The 16,496-nt window shown below is 43.6% G+C and overlaps 1 protein-coding gene across 1 annotated transcript in view; it reads right to left on the bottom strand.

Moving 5' to 3' along the window:
• Positions 1 to 16,496, bottom strand: part of TNNI3K (TNNI3 interacting kinase) — a 93,627-nt gene that overhangs the window by 9,732 nt on the left and 67,399 nt on the right. The window contains exons 22-23 of the mRNA XM_056355238.1: positions 4,647 to 4,706; positions 2,841 to 3,010 (exon numbers count right to left, since the gene is read on the bottom strand). Coding sequence (XP_056211213.1) covers positions 2,841 to 3,010; positions 4,647 to 4,706 — 230 coding nt within the window. The remainder of the gene's footprint in view (positions 1 to 2,840; positions 3,011 to 4,646; positions 4,707 to 16,496) is intronic.

The raw sequence follows: 16,496 nt of genomic DNA on the forward strand, positions 1-16,496 counted from the left end.
CATTAGGAAGTGAAGCCGTTAATCATCTCAGTGTGTTGTATAATTGAAAAACTACTGAAACTGTGGAAACCATTCCCTTTTCATTGAGCATTGTGCCTCTGGGTGGATCCTTCTGGGTGCTATTTATAGATTTGAATGTTGTTAGTTTGTATGGCAGAGCATTTGATAAAAAAAAAATCCATCTTTAAATAAGTGCTGGGGTTATAGAGGAGCCCGTTTTAGTGGGCTAACGAGCCTCACTACTGCGCCAGGAACACTGAATTACAGGACAAGAGGGCACTTGCAAGTGCCCCTTCTCTCTCATGCCTACACTAACCTAGATGTGCCATTTGCCTATTCCTCTCAATGCAAATTATTACATTCAACAGCAAAATCTGGCCCTTTACAGAAAATAGAAGTCTGACTCGCATTGCCTTCATCCTCACCTCAGTGCCACCTCCATGTCCTGCTCCATCAGCACATGACAAAAGCAAAGCAATTTATGAGACATCACATTATGTCAGATGAACGTTTCAGGTCTGGTTTATGTTTTCATGTAAAAGATCTCTGTGTCTGTCTGCAGGTGTTTGCCTTCTGCCTCTCCATACGAGCCCCTGAACAGGCAAGGGACTGATTCCTTTTGCTGCTCTATTCCAGCTCCCCATTTTAGCAGATTATATTTCTGTCTCTCCACATCCCAGTTAACAGGAACGTATCACGAGGGCACGGCTTGCTCTGCTGTTACTGTTTCTGACTGCTAAGTGGTGCTAAAGGGTGAAGTTTAGACTAAGCGCGCTACCCTTCTGGCAGAGACTAAAAGCACCATTTCATTTTCACAGCACTCTCACTCCCCATGGGATAGAGATCAGAGATTGCTAAATTTGCCCTCAAAACCAGGTCTCCCAAGTGGTAGGGTAGATTGCCTCAGATGTTAACCGTACAGTAATATAGAGAACCCACATGTCACCTTGCCTTGTAAAATACTGGGAGTTCTTATCCTTCTAAGGGCATAAACAGAATGACATGTAACTTTTAGGAAGTACTCCAGTACAGCCGACTCCCACGAATCTCTGTGAGGCTCTTCCTTAAGGAAAAGGTACTTGGCATTTTTATCTCCTGCCTCTGTACCTGCTGGGACGGTCTGCTTTCTGTCTGTCTGTCTGTCCCTCCCCTTCTCGGCATGGACACCTTCACCCGCTGCCCTCCCCAGACAGCCGCCTGGGATTTGTGACGAGCACAGGTGATAGCACCAGTCTGGCAGTGCTCTCTCCTGCTAGTGCATCACCATCTTCCAGTAGCGCAGCCCACCTCATTCATGTAGCCATATAACAGTTTGAGATCAAGGTGAAAAAACCCAAAACTAAAATCCAGAACTCAGAAACACAACATCAAAAAATGGCACCTCTTCAATCTCTTTGCTTTTCCACCGCGGCTGCTCTCTGGGATCACTAGTCTCTCCCCATGTTTTATCTTCATCACAGGCTCTTATGATCAGGGAACCAGGTGTTCTTCCTGTCCATAAAACTCCCTCTCATTAAATAAACTCCACTATTACTAAGAATCTAATAGAGGTGATGGCATGTTAGAAAATAGTTTCCAGACACTTGGTCAGACAGAAGCTATGCACTCCATAAGGGGGACATATACATACAAGTGTAACAGAAACAAACTTTCTCACACATAATAATCATAATAGCACTTCAGCGTGACCTTTCCTCACAAATCTTCTTATTTCTAGGATTTTCAGCTGGATTTTTCCCAAGCGTGCCCTATTCCTCTTAATCAGAAGGACATGTCTGCCTTGTATTTGGGCAGAGATAACAAGCCATGTGTGTGACACAGGTCAGCAAATATACTTCACCACATTCCTGCAGGGCTTGGATTTCTGCCGAGAGATGAGCTCACCAGGTGACTCTGGCCCCTTACAAGGACTAGCAAATCCTGCCCTCCTGTTTTGATGCGACACACTAACACAGCCCTCTATTTTTCAGACAGTAAGTAGAAGTTATGTTGCCTCCAGTGTAACAAACTGGTTCTTCAACCACAAAAAAGCTCCTGCACGAGTGAGCTCCCCTAAACAGCATGACTGCACAGAAGTAACTATATGAGCAGTTCTTGGAAATGTGAGCAGTGCCCACACTGTGAAGGGGGCTCGGAAGGTTCTGAGCCACAGGACCACCCCATGCCTCCAGCCATGTCATTTGGTACCAAAATGTTGCCCAAGGTCTAATCTCTGCTTTCCATCCTGTCACTGATGCCACACACTCAAATACTTTTATTTTTTTCCAAAGAAAAATGTCTCTTTTAGCTTTTCTCTGGTGAAATTTTTCAAATTGAAGACACATTGTGATATAAACACTGGCCTTGCCAGACCTGCTGGCAGATAGTGAAGGTACATCCAGCTGATGACCACTCGCCTCCATCCCCTTGGATGGGCAGTCATCAGTCTTTGGTTTCATGTCATAAAGCAGCGGTACTACATATAGAGCCCGTACATGGCAGGACTTGATTTTCTACTATTTTTATGTTACTCATAGTGAAAAACGCAAATGCTTAGCTGTTGTCTTGGCAGCAGGAAGGCTTCCACAGCATTCAGATAACCCAAGCACCCTGTGCTACAGCAGTCAGAGGAGAAAACAAGATGCAGAAGTGTTTTCCCTGGCTGGCCCTGGCAGTGGGTCATCCCCCCAGAGCGTGTTTCTACTGCTGGCTTCCCACGCAGCCACATCCCCTAGTGAGGCACGATCCCTGCTGCAGGGAACTCCCGTTTGACACATGCGGGCTGTGCAGTTTTGGGGAGGACTCTCTCCATCCCTTTCAGAGTAAGTGTGCTCCTCAGCCCTGCCATGACTGCTACATACCTCTGCGACCAGACAGCATAAGCTCGTGCATTCAAGGCATATTCCAATTCAAACCGACTACGCAGTGCTGCAACGTGACTACGGCCAGGACCACCTCGTGCAACAAGACAGTCTGAAGATGAGGAGGGAGACAGGGAACCACTGCTGTTGCTGGAGGCTGGAGACATTAACTGGATGTAAAAAGAAAAAAAAAAAAAAAAAAAAAGCACTGTTATTACATATTTACAAGTCTTCCCTCAGCTCTTTCTCTTGTGTCCCCTGTATTTCCTTTATAATTTGGCTGCAGAAAGCAGTGCCTCCTGACTTGAATCAGCTGCAGAGAACTGGATGCTGCCTGCCAAATAAAGTGGTCAGTTCATCATTATGTGGGCTTTTCAAGGTGGGGCTGGATGTCTTTCCAGAAGATGCGCTTTATTTAGTTCAGCCATGAGGTATATGGCTTGTGAGCATCAGCTGTGCAGGTGGGAGACATCCCTGCCTCCCTGGCAAGAGCCATCGGCTGAGACTTTCCAATCTGTGCTAGAGAGGTGTCAGTGCTGCCTGATCACAGCGTCCCAGCATAGGAATTCTGACTGACAGGGCAGCGTAAATGCAGGGCTAGCACATCAATATACGTGTTTATATATACGGACCAACTGTGCAATACAGGTTCCTGCAGCAGCAGGGACCTGAACATGGTGTCACAAACGGTACCTGCCACTCCTGGTTTCAGAGACACTTAAAGGGAGTAGAAATTATTTGCAGAAAGAAAAAAAAAAAAAAAGAGAGAGGAAATAGGGGGAGGAGGAGAGAGAAAACTCTCCACCTTCATCAGCTGCAGTACTGAACTTACTAGAGACCTTGTTTCTTAAAACTTCTCTCAAGCAAGGCTTTGCCCTGGGCACGGTGGAGCTCAGGTCTAACTCTCCACCTAAATAATGTTTTCTTTATTTCTTTTTGTATGTAAGCACTTGCCCCAGATTTCTTCCTGCATGCACTGCTGCCTGTGTACCACAGAAGTCAGGTCTCCCATGAGATGACACAGTTTCTTGTGATACAGTGCTTCACTTTTTTTTTTTTTTTTTAACACTTAAAAGCTTCCACCTACGCATAGAGCAACCAGCTGCAGTCAGAGCGTGAAGAAATGTAATAGATTATGGGTGTCTTTTCTGACCCTTAAGCTCAAAAACAGCACTCCATTTTAAAAGGAGGTAGTGGTTTGTTTCGTTTTTGGGGTTTTTTTGTTTGTTTTTAAAAACCTCTTACTTGCATACACACAGAAACACAGAGAAAATATAACTTCAGGAATTGCAGCCCTGAATCATTAACTTTCTATTTGACCACTTATCTAACACCAGGCTGAAGGATGATACATCCATCTGTGTCATAGCCACAGTCCAAAGCAGGAACTGCCTTTGAATTTATCCTTCTTACATTTTCTCTTTTTACCTTTCTCAGTTTGTCTTTTCTTCTTTTTAACCCAAACAGTCTTGATGGGATGAACGGGAGTGAAAAATTCTGCCCAGGTCTACTGTAACGGGCATTCCCACAGCGTCATACTCTCTCATCAGCGTACCTCCTGGAGTAGCTCCTGACACTCACAGCAATGTCTGGTCCCTGCCTCCTCCTCCTGGCGCCCGTATAAGCTGCTATCAATAACGTGCCTTAAAAATACAGTGTGTTGGCCAGTGACAGCACGGAGCTGCTCCAGTAGCTTTGCAGGCTCCAAAGCCACCACTTTCCTTGGCTGCTGCTGCTGCTCTTCCTGCTTGTACTCCCAGCCACGCAGCACACATGGATACTCCGCAGTGGAAATAAGGTCCTTACCTCAATATTGCACAGACATTCTTCTAATTTTGTGACTACTTCTGAAAACTCTGGTCTCCCCTGTGAGCACAACAGAAAAAGCAGAGCTCTGTTAAAAACTGAAAGGGGGGCATATCTTCTGTGATTAAACCGACTCATAGATACGTGATGAATCACAGGTTCCCTCAGTTTCCCCTTCCTCTGAATTTCATGGCATTGCTTCCAGTCTGCTTGGGAATCTGATGGGAACTAGGAGTTCAGTACTAAGCTACAAAACTAAGAGGTGGTGTGTATAACAACTTTAACTGCATCATTCGTCTCTTTTCCTGTAACAACTGGATTTGAGCTAATAATGACTAGATCATAAGATTACAAAAATACTAACAATAAATTCTTGGCTCTGCTTATATATCTGGTATGCTTCCTCTGCCCATAAACAAGACTTTGAAAACAGCAACTGCTGCGAAGAGCACTGGGCAAGCTCCTGACCAATACTGCACTTAGAGCTACCCTCTTCCTTCCCTGGCTGGCGCACTTGGGTCACCCCATGCACTGTCCCCATGGCCGCTGCCCACCACCCACCGGCCCCATTCGCAGACACGCATCTCCTTCTCTGCATGTTTTATGCGGCACAAGAGTTTGCAGAGGCCATGCCAGGGACAGGATCAGGCAACTGAGGGCAATGACAAATACACCTCCTCCTTGTTATTGCTGATCAATACCCTGTCCCTGTCTAACAGCGCAGTCGTTCCCAGGGAAGTTCAGGCTTAGCTAAAGCATTGCAGACAGCGGTATCTGACAGAGGAGGACTGGGAATACCTCAACTGAGTAACAGTTAAACAAGCTCTTTATTCCCATCACCACATCTTCCTCACCAAAACTGCCTGTGAGAGGCAGGCATAATTTAAGAGCTCTTGGACAAAGTCCTGCAGCCCTCACATCTATAATTTATGCAACAGCAGAGGGATGATATGCACAAGTAAGGCTTCAGGTTTTAGCCCTTTGTGGGGAAGTATAGTAACAAAATGGGTGTTAAATGCTTCTTTTTCTCAAAAGGGTAAGAAAGAAAGTGACTAGTCCATTCTAGGTTCCATAGACTTGCCCTTGTCTGCAGTTACACAGGAAAGGGAGGGAGGAAAGGGCAGTTACTGGTGTCCGTGGCAGTGCCCTGGCTGCTCCATGCCCCTCGTGGTAGTGGCTTAAGGCAGCGAGACAGTCCACGTCCTCCTCCTGCCTGCAGGCACCAGCCCCGGGGCAGCAGGGTCGCTCCCCCGCTGTCCCTGCAGGCCAGCTGCAGGGGGCTGCTGGCAAAGAGGAGCTGCGGCGGGCTGGGCTGCGCGGGGTGCAGACCTCTGCCCACTTCTCCCGATGCCTTCCACCAGCCTTTCTGTGATGGTGACAAGCCGTGGCAGAGAGGCAGGATTTCTCCACTGACATCTGACAGTCCCATGGGTGCCTCCTTCCTCAGCAGCCTTAAAGACTTCTGCGCTTCTGACAAATTCCATCATTCTGCCACATGAATCCAACCATCACACCGAGATACTCCACTTGATTAAACCCTCTGGAAAGACACTGTTCCCACAAGAATCTCAGGCTCCAGTGAGCACTGCCATCAGTAACTTACATCTAGGAAAGTGCTGGGGCAAACTACCATGGCAAAACCCGCCCTCTGAACACCACGTCCTTCACAGGGACAGGGAGTCCTTAGAGCTGGCTCTTCTTCAGCTGGATGAAGGCTGGTGGGAAGAAGGGAGATGCCAACCGATGACTAGACAGGTGCTTGATTATGAGGTGATTCCAGTGGTTCCTTTTATAAAAGATTCTGTTATAAAGCAGTATATGACCACAGTAGAGTATTTCTGAGCTCTAGCCTACAACGTGCTCAAGAAATACTGCATTTATTGCCTGTAATAAGCTCTGTCACTTTCAATGGAACTTGATTGGAGCTCGTTGGAGACCACAGAAGAACTGACTGTAACATCAAATTTGTACTTAATAAAATCAAAACAATGTTTATTTCCTTTATGGAACAAAGCCCCAGGTACTGTGGCAAATACGTTGACTCTAATTAAAGCTTACAAATCAAAGCAGTGAATGAAAAATGCTGCTTAAGAGACACTGTCTAATTTTCTAATCATTAGTTTGCCTTTGGAAACAACTACTGTCAAAAAGTTTCTGGAAAACAGATGTTCGAGTACCTGATAAATAGTAACGCTGACATGACACATGGGAACTAGTTTTTAGTTGGGATGAACCTTGAACAAAATCAAAGGCAAACAAAAGGATACATTTTCCAATTTGGAGGCATTTCATAGATGCCTAGCAAAATCCATACAGATAGACTCCATGTTCTGCCCTTTTTTTTTTTTTTTTTTTTTTTGCTTTTTTTTTAACTGAGCAAACCTCTTGGAGAATTCTGACCTATGAACAGTCACTGAGCCCCCAAATTTACCATTTTCCCCTGAAATATAACCTCTCTTTTAATTAAATGTCTTTACAGATCTACAGTAAGATGCTGTAAAATGGTTATTGATGTGGTGATGCTTTTTATCTTTTGGATATTTTGCTCATTCTGCTTGTTGTGGTGTTTCACTAACAGCATTTAGTCCCTGCTCGAGTGGTATGCTGAGGAGATAGGACTGTCGGGGTTTGTTATACATACTAGCTAGCTAATTGAGACACTTTGAAAGAACTTCTTGTTCATCTCTGCAGTGAATTTACGGCAGCACTGTAGATTTGTACGGACTCTGTTAGGATAGGCTTTTGACAGCATAGTAAACCTTGCAAACGCTGTTGAGAGGGTGATAATACGCTTTGTTTTTCTCTGACCAGTGGCCTCCCGAAGCTATTCCAAGGCCCTTAGAAGTAACTTAAACCTTTGTTACTGAGAATGGTAGCAAAACACCTTTAATAAGGCCTATTTTAATAAGGTTTGCCCACATCTTGCACAATGTTCAAGCCACCCACTGGCTGATTGAGCTATTGGTTGCCTTACAATTCTATCACGCAGCTCTAACACATTAGCAAGATTAAGTGATATTGGAGTGAGTAGCAAAGTGCATTAGGATTCTGAAAAGATGGTTTATTTTTATTGGGGCTATATAAGCTGTGGAAATGCTAACAAGATGCAGTGACTATATGCATTACGTAGCACTTGCTTAAATCAACAATTTAATACAACATCTTATTAATAAATTTAAGTAGAATGTGAGTTACATGCCAGTTACTACTAGTTGCTACTTTGGAGTTACATAGAAAACAAACCAAACCTCACCTCCCTCCCTCGCCTTAACATTAGACCATAAAATGCAAAGACGAGTGTATTCAAGGATCCAGGAAACACTAATAACAGTAAGTGAATTAACAATGAAATAAATTAGCTACACCCTGCACTGCAAGTATGTTTTATCTGCAATTCTCACCCCAATATGTTATGTAGATAACCAGTAAGGAATACAGTAAGGGGGCAAAGCTTACTGCAGTCTATCAGCTGCCCAAAATCTCACAAACCTACTACCTCTTTCCCTGTCCTGGTAGAGCATGTCCTTTATTTCACTAAACCAGGTAAGAAAGCTCTCAAGTATCCAGGACAAGGACAGGTTTAGGCTCATGAAAACCCATCTTTCTAAGCTAGGCTAACTAGAAAAGGGACTCTAGGGCACAAATCCAGGACTCGAAGCAAGCCCCTATAACACCGGAAAATCACACAGATTTCAAAATCTGCTGCCATTCATCAGAAATGAAACTTCCACATTGTTCAACGAAGACCCTGAATGCCAGAATAGCGCCAGAAAACCAACAACCAAGCAAAGCGTCCAAACCCAAAGCCTGTCCCTGCCAGGTGTCACCTAAAGCAGCTAACCCACTTTGTGGAACATTTATTAAGCAGTCTGAAATTCCAGTCTCTGGCATATATTTCTGACTTTTCAGGCAGTTTAGAGTCACGTACAAGAACATCCGTGCAATTGCCATGGTGGCATATGCAAAGATGGCATTATAGAGCACACAGGGTCCCTTGCCTGGCACACAAAAGCACATAAAGAACCTAGCCATCTCCATAGTCCTCCAAGAGGAATGCTTCACAGAGATGACAGTCATCTGGCTCCTTTCTATTTTCCATCACCAAGGAACAATGTCAAAGCCCAGAAATTATGAACAAACCCATCATTCTTAAGCTCTACAAATGCCAGAACAGTAATGCTGTCAGTAAGACAGCCCTGACTCATCTCAGCCAGCACAGGTGCCCACACGCCCCACTATCTGCGTTTTCATGTGCAAATACACAAATCTGTGTATAATCCATCCAGTCAGGAGATACTGCTGGCACACAGCATCAGAAAAGTGCTGGTTCTCAACCCTGCTTTTGGAAGACCCTCAATATAAGCACAGAGATACAAAGATTAGTTAAGGGAGGGTCACTGCTGTCCCTCTACAATGGATGGTCTCAAGCACCATTAAATCCTACCATGGTCCTAAAGGCTACCAGTCTCAGGATTATGGTGCTAGTTGCTGTCTTGCAACTAACTGACTTTAGTTAGTTCACATTCCCTTTAGTGCAGAAATAGCGACAGACTGCAAAAAACAATGTGAAACAGTCTTTCTTTAATCACCACTTTATAATCTCAGAAGGGATCACTTCTGTATTTTATTTCTTTAATGCTGTTGCTATTGACTTAGTTGGTATAATCAGATGGATTTCTCCAACCGTTAAAACCAGTCACAATTACAGCATGTGAGCAAGGTGCAACAGCAGCAACCTTACTGCAATAACTCCTTGTTAAATCAGACTCCTGTCCTGCGGACATTGCTGGCGTCCAGAAGACAGTAGTTACAGCAGATGCAGCACACAGTCTGGAAACTCACAGTACAGTTACTTTCTATCCTAAAGAAGAGTTTATTAATTGTAACATATATCTGCAATTTGTCTTTAATCAGAGTCCCACATGAAAATTCCCAGGGTATCAGCTGGGGAAAAAAAATATTCATTGTGTTTACTATTTTAAGCATCTGAAAATTAAATTCCTTGTCATGTAGAGGGAAAACTGAAATAATAGGAAGACCCATGAAGAGTTTAGCTGGAATAGGAGAGGCCCATTTTAGGATTAGCAGTGATGTAGCTGATGAGAATGAGCCATTCCCAGCGAGCCACGAGTGTGAAATGCATACAGCATTGGCTTGTATGCTGCCTGGCTCTCAGTGTTGCTGCTTCCTCACTTCCCTGAGCAACGAAAAAAACGCATCCCAAAAAACCAGCAGTGATAACAATAATAAGCAATGTAATCACTTCGAAATAGAACAGATGGCTTTCAGTTTTTCAAACAAGTATGTCATGTCACGGTATAGCAAAAAAACCCAATTTAAAATCTAATAGACGCACAGGGGAATTACACGATGTGTCTGATAAATGGTCGAGTGCCTCGATGAAGAAAGAGGCTGGAGGAGGGCTGGGTCCCTGCAATTCTACCCAGGCAAGATGCAGATTATGCAGGGCGATGCAGCTGGACAGACTGACAGAACTGGGCACTGACAGAGGCTGCAGCTCAGCACGAGGGGGATCTACAGCATTAATTCCTGCCCTGCTCCCTCAGGGACCGTGGGGAACAGCATTTTTGCCATCTGAGGCTGGCAAAGCAGCATGTGTGAACTTTGTGACTGCCAACCCTTCCCACCTGCCCACACTGCATTCTCTCCACAGGACTGCTCTTAATGGTTGCTTGGAGTCTTGCCATGTATTTATTCCTGGTCTCATCCCAGGATACACAATCACAGTTACCAGTAGGTTTTGGGGGAGCTGGTGTAACCTCTGGAGCTGTTAATGCTTTGACATGTGGTTGTCCAAGAGACTCTCCACATGCTCATGCATTGACATTCTCCAGGCCACAGCTGGAATGGCCCTGTATGGAAAGGAGTCCTGTAAGTGACCCCTCCTCTGTCCCAGCAGACACAGAACCAGAGGGCACCAGACTGTGACTTCTGCGAAGTACAGCTGTCCCCAGGCCATTGGGAAAGATTTGCAGCTGACTGTATTTGTTCAGTTTTAGTACACAAAATGTGTTTGCCACTGGTTATTTAGAGAACTGTCAACATAGTACGAGTACTCCTTGAATAAAGCAATATTAATCAAAGGAACATACATGTTCCTGGGATTTCAGAAGTTAAAAAAACCAAAGAGTAAATTATCTCCCCCCCCCCCCCCCCCCAATAATCCAAAAGAACCACTCTTTTTGCATTGGAACAATTGAAAAACATGGTTTGCCAGCTCCAAAGATCACAAATATGATCTTTTTAGGCTTAAAGCTATGATAGGAAACAGAAATCAAAAGCCAGAACATTTCTACAACTTGTAAATCATGTTCCTGTTTCTCTTTTACAGCTGCTTCTGTAAAAAACTAATGCCTTAAGCATCCCTTAGGGGACACTTACAAAAAGTCAGAGGTGTTTCACGGATGTTCTGTGCCCCAGGCAAAAAAAAAGGAGCAGTTCCACAACACGGAAAGACTCCACAGGATGAAGAAAAAGGGCTGGACTCCTGACACAAGTGGTTTCCCTGCCTGGGGTTCAGTGCAACTGCCTGGTCAGCACATGAGTCACCTGAGACACCAGTGAATATTCAGTGCTGGTTTTGAATGTGACACCCCAGGCAGTGTGCATAGTTGTCACTGTCACATCTTTTAGCTTCTTGAGGTGGCTACTGTTTTCTTTTCTCAAATCCCACATAACACTTCACACCTATCACCTACATTTCCCTCTCCTGCTGAAGTGTGGGAACACTTGTTCCTGTGTGCTGACCCTCAATTCTGTACAGCTGCCAAAAGCCATCCTTGAACATACTCTCTTTCTTATGGCTTAAAATTTCGCCTGCAGCCATACCACTGCCTGCAGTCAAATCACCTAAGGCTGAAATCTCATGTGAGCAGATGCAGAAAGGTTAGGCATAGTCCATGCTTGGACAAAGACTGCTGGGAAGCAAACCAAAACATGACAACCCATCCTGGAGCCTAATGGTTGTTTTCTTAGCTGCTTTTATCTTTCCCTATCACTTGGGTTAATCATGGCTTTTCATTTATTATTGCTGCTCATGCAATCTGACCCCTGAATGCGTCATCATCTGGAGAAAGTCTGTGGGGTCACCATTGGGTGATTAACTGTCAGGACTAATGGGACCTTTGCTCTGCTGCAGAACATGCCTGCAAAGCTGCCACTGCTCTGCATCCAACAGGCTGCTCTGCCAAGTCTCACCCAGTATTGCAAGATGAGATGCGTGCATTGTGCTACCTGTGAGGTGATATGGCAGAAGACTTTTACTGACCTTACTATTCTCTCTCAGTTTTCTTGTGGTGTGCAGTGGCTGGAAACTATCACAGTATTTTCAGATTTATAGTTTCCTAACAATATGCTTATGTATGCAATTTTGTCTTTTATTTGTAACAGGAGTTTTTCTTGTCTTGGCCTTCTTTACCTAGAAACTGAAACAAGGTAGAGCAAATGAACACACACCAGAAAAGTCCAGATGCATCCCAGTGTGAACATGAGCCAAGAAGTTACCTCACTGTGGGACCCTGTTACTGCTGCTTAGCTCAGGAAAATGAGATAATAGTCATGTCTGTTGCTGGGTCTGACCAAGAAACGTGCCACTTTTCATGGGAAAATGGGCCTCATGCAATGCTAAGGGGAAATGAAATGTCCACGTGCCAACAGATGTTGCTGAGGAGCATTCAGAGGGACACATCACACAGAGTGGCTCATTCTCATGCCTCAAGCGTGTGTTGATGGAGTTGTGCTTTTAAGAGCTTTACAGAAACGTGTCTGTGAATGATGAACCAGAACCCTGAAAGAGGATTTCTGTGGAGCTGATACTAAGCCAAGCAGTCTGGGCCAAAAGGAAGATTTACAGACTACAGCACTGCATGACCTTTCAAAGATTGATAAAGGTATATTTTCTTCTAGAACAGAACAGAAGGGCTGTAAGGTGAGAAGCAGAATGAAATCAAAATCCAGAAGGAAAGTTTGATTTTCTATTGTCATGCATTTAATGAGGACATATCTGAGTAAATCAGTAGCTATAAGCAAAATTCAAGGATATGTTATATCTCCTGTATGCTCACATGTGGCTATAGAAAAACCAAAGCAGTGATGACCAGGCCCAAGTAGGAGATTGTCGTGGTTTCCCAACCTTGCAGTCAGGTTAAAAGTAGAATCCATAGAGGATAATATTGGACTAACATCAGGTAGAGACAGGAAAGCAGTATATTTGGTGTGACTCAAAAGCAGAGAAACAGTACAAAACTCAAGATTTTCCTACTGTACCCTTCAGAAAGCTGATTGATATTTTTAATCAGCAAAGTTATCTTTAAAAACCCCCTCACACTCACTCAAGTTACTCACACATGCACTGTACTCCCAAGTAACAGCATGCCATTGAGGACAAGAGCATTTGAATAACTTTCACACTAGTGGGGTTATCTTTAGAAAAATACAGTACTATCACAGCATTCTGCAATACTCTTTGTGGAAGGGATCATGAAGGGGATCCTCTACCTTCTTGAGAACAAAAGCAAGAAATATGCCCTGGTTTTGTAACTGGGATGATGGAGTAGATCAGGAACTTCTGCCAAAGAGATGCTGAAAAAAAAGATTTTTAGTGTGTTTTTGAAAGGAACCCAGATAACTCACTGAACTACATTACTTTGAATTTGAAAGCAGTATAAAAATCAAGTTTTTACATAAGTGAAAACAATTTCTGCTAGAGAAAATAATTTAGTTTGCATCACCATCTCTGAGGCAAGGCTTTCTTCCATTCCATATCCCTCTTCCTGTATTTCTCTTTAGTTCTTCTCTCCTTCTCCCCAGACAGGGTCTGCGTTCTCTGAGCAAATCCCTCCCCTGAAAGTGCCCTTCTCAAGAAAGTGATACCAATGTTCAACCATCCTTAAAAGTTTGTATCTTTCTACCATGTTAAAAAAAAAAAAAGAAAAAAAAAGAGCAATAGACAGACTGTTCTTGCAGCCTTTTCACTGCATTGCACATTTTTTCTGAGTGCCATATAAAGCTGACTGTTACTATTCAGCACCCCCAGATTACCCATTCTGGTTTCACAGAGCAGCACAAGAGCATCCAGCCCACAGCCACAACCTCCCTGGCACCACCACCAGCTCCTTCCTCTCAGCACTCCAGTCTGCGCGCAGGTCAGAGGAGGAGGACAGGGCATCCCTCCCTCCTGAGGCTGCATCAGCAGAGGGGAAACCCACCCAGCCCTACGCCCTGTCTGAGTCTCAAGTGGCCACTCATTTGCCATGACAGCTGCACTTCCAAAAGCACTTACGCAGCAGTATCTCATCAAACACATCCTTAATATTTACAATGAGATTTTTAAAAAAATGTATGTAAATGCCCAGCTCCATCCAGCTGCAGACTAGAGGTTTTTTTACAAACTTAATGAGTCCAAGCTATTAATAATTAAGTGCTTATGAGTCCAAGTCCCTTCAATCAGATTATACTCCCCAATCTTTTTTTTCATGGTGAGGCACAGAACTTTCTGAAAATGTTGCCCTTTATGTCATTTCCTTTCTTTCTGAAGACCATACCAGGTTGGTCCAATCTATCACCCCACCACTGCGGGCCGCTGCAAGTAGGAAAAAGTTACAGAGAAAAAAACCCCCAACCCAACCCTCCCAAATACAGATGCCAAAGGAACTATACGGAAGACAGAACAGTACCTGCTCTGACATTGTTTATCTGTCCTCTATTCAGGCCACCTCATGGATCAAACTTCATTATTTGATATAAATAAACTAAAAAAAGCACATAGTTTTAGCCAAAACTTTCTCATGACCTTGAATCTTCACAGGTTTCCCTATGCAGTACCTTTGTCCAGGATGGCCTGAGAACATCTAAGACTTTCATGGTCATAATGAGAGCCATTATGAGTCAGCAGAATCATGACGCATCCTTACACAGTCCTCTATGCACTGGGCAGCAATGGGATTAAAACGCTGCACTCCTGTACCCACCTCACCCCCAGTCCTGGCTCCTGGTGATGTTGGTGTCTCTGTATTGCAGGAAAGGTTTTAAAATTCAAACCAGTTTTATTGGACATTATACAATGCGGCTGTAACATGAGAGTGTTGTCTCCATAGTGCCCTAAAGTGATAGCATCTTATCCTTCCTGGGTTAAAATGTGAAGTTGTTGATGCTACGCTGCAACTAGAGAGGCTTTTTTGCACTACTTATATAAGCATCACAGCTTATAAATAAACAGTTATTTAATTGGTATAACAATAATAACGAATGCCAAGAAACAGCAGCTTTTATGTACCTAAGCTAGCAAAGGGGATGGGCAACTGGCTCCTGTGAGACAAGATCACAGGAAAAGCGATCCCAAAACATTGGCATCAAACCCAAAATGGTTACTTGTGAAACTGGGAGACACAGAAGTTCAGAAATAACAAATGGGAAAAGTAAACAGTCTCCACTCAGGATCTTCCTGGAAGTCAACACTGGGTGACAGAAGATGAAGCCAAATGGAAAAGTAAAATGAAAATAAGGGGCCATGACTTGTTGACTACAAAATTTAATTTGCATCCAGGATTAGAATCCAACCAGGTGGACTGGCCTGTAGTGAACAGCTGGAATAGGAAAAAAAATCAGTCACCAGCACAAGGAATTGATGAATGAAAACATGAGAAATCTGTCAGTGGTTTTGAATATACGACTGATGAAAGCAGAAATAAAAATCAAGAGAAATAAAAATAAAGCAGATCTTGTGCAATCACGAGTAAGCACACTAATACCCATTAAGAAAAAGATTTACCCCAAAAGTGTTGCTCTGCATGTTGTGATAAGCAGCTATCACCTGGGAGCAAAACCACAGGAAGTGCAGTTATTGTAACAAATCGTGTTAGATGTTAGAAAATTGTCAAGTTTGCAGTGTCTTGGTAGTGGATGTTAAACATCCTCCCCACAGTCTCTCTGACACAAGAAGGATGAAGGGTCCAAAGGCAGAAGTCCTAAAGAAAACAAAAACCTTACCTCTGTCTTCATCCCCTGAGACAGTAAGAAGTCTCTCTCCTATTTTCAACTCTGAATTGCAGAATTTATTTCCCACAGAGGGAAATGAAGATGATGTGAGGGAAGCCACAGGATTACACGTGCACAGATATTTAAAAAACAGGAAAGAAATGCATTTTCTTCTTCAGGTCTCACTAACGAGACGGGAGTGGTAAAGAACTCAGAAGAAAAAAAATCCTAGCATTGAACTGGGTAGAGAATAGGACTAGTTTTTTAAAAATACAGCACAATACTTCAGCCAAATGCAGTAACGCAAAATCCAAAGCAAAAATGTAACTGTATTAGAAACGTCAAGGATTTGGGAAGCACATGAAAACATTCACCAGGAGGCCTGCCTGTTCTGAATCCTGCAATTCAGCTGCTGTGGCCCAGGTTTCTGCAAAGAACGGTACAACAACACAAATGAACACTGTTAAGAGTTGCCATGTTTATAGTTGAGTATTCTGGTTAACCGGCAGTTTACTAGAAGTACAAAGAAGAAATCGATATTGCAGACAACCTGAATAGGACTGATAACACTGGAGGTGACTGAATAAAACTAGAGAAAAGAGGAAACACAATGGCGCTTAATGAAAATGAGCTGAAGTTGAAAACATTATTTTTCAGACACACAAATAATCTCAGATACCAAAACAGAAAACGTGCTACAAATTTTGGATAATGTGAAGAGCAAAACATACCAACACCATAAAAAAAAGTGCCAAGTTACACCACCTAGTACAGCCAGCATCCTTAGTCCTACAGAAAATGGAAATGCATTATTGGGTGGTAATACCAGTCTTCAAAGTAACAGTGCTGTGCATA

Source organism: Falco biarmicus, chromosome 11, assembly GCF_023638135.1.
Source record: "Falco biarmicus isolate bFalBia1 chromosome 11, bFalBia1.pri, whole genome shotgun sequence".
In the NCBI taxonomy this organism is placed as follows: Eukaryota; Metazoa; Chordata; class Aves; order Falconiformes; family Falconidae; genus Falco; species Falco biarmicus.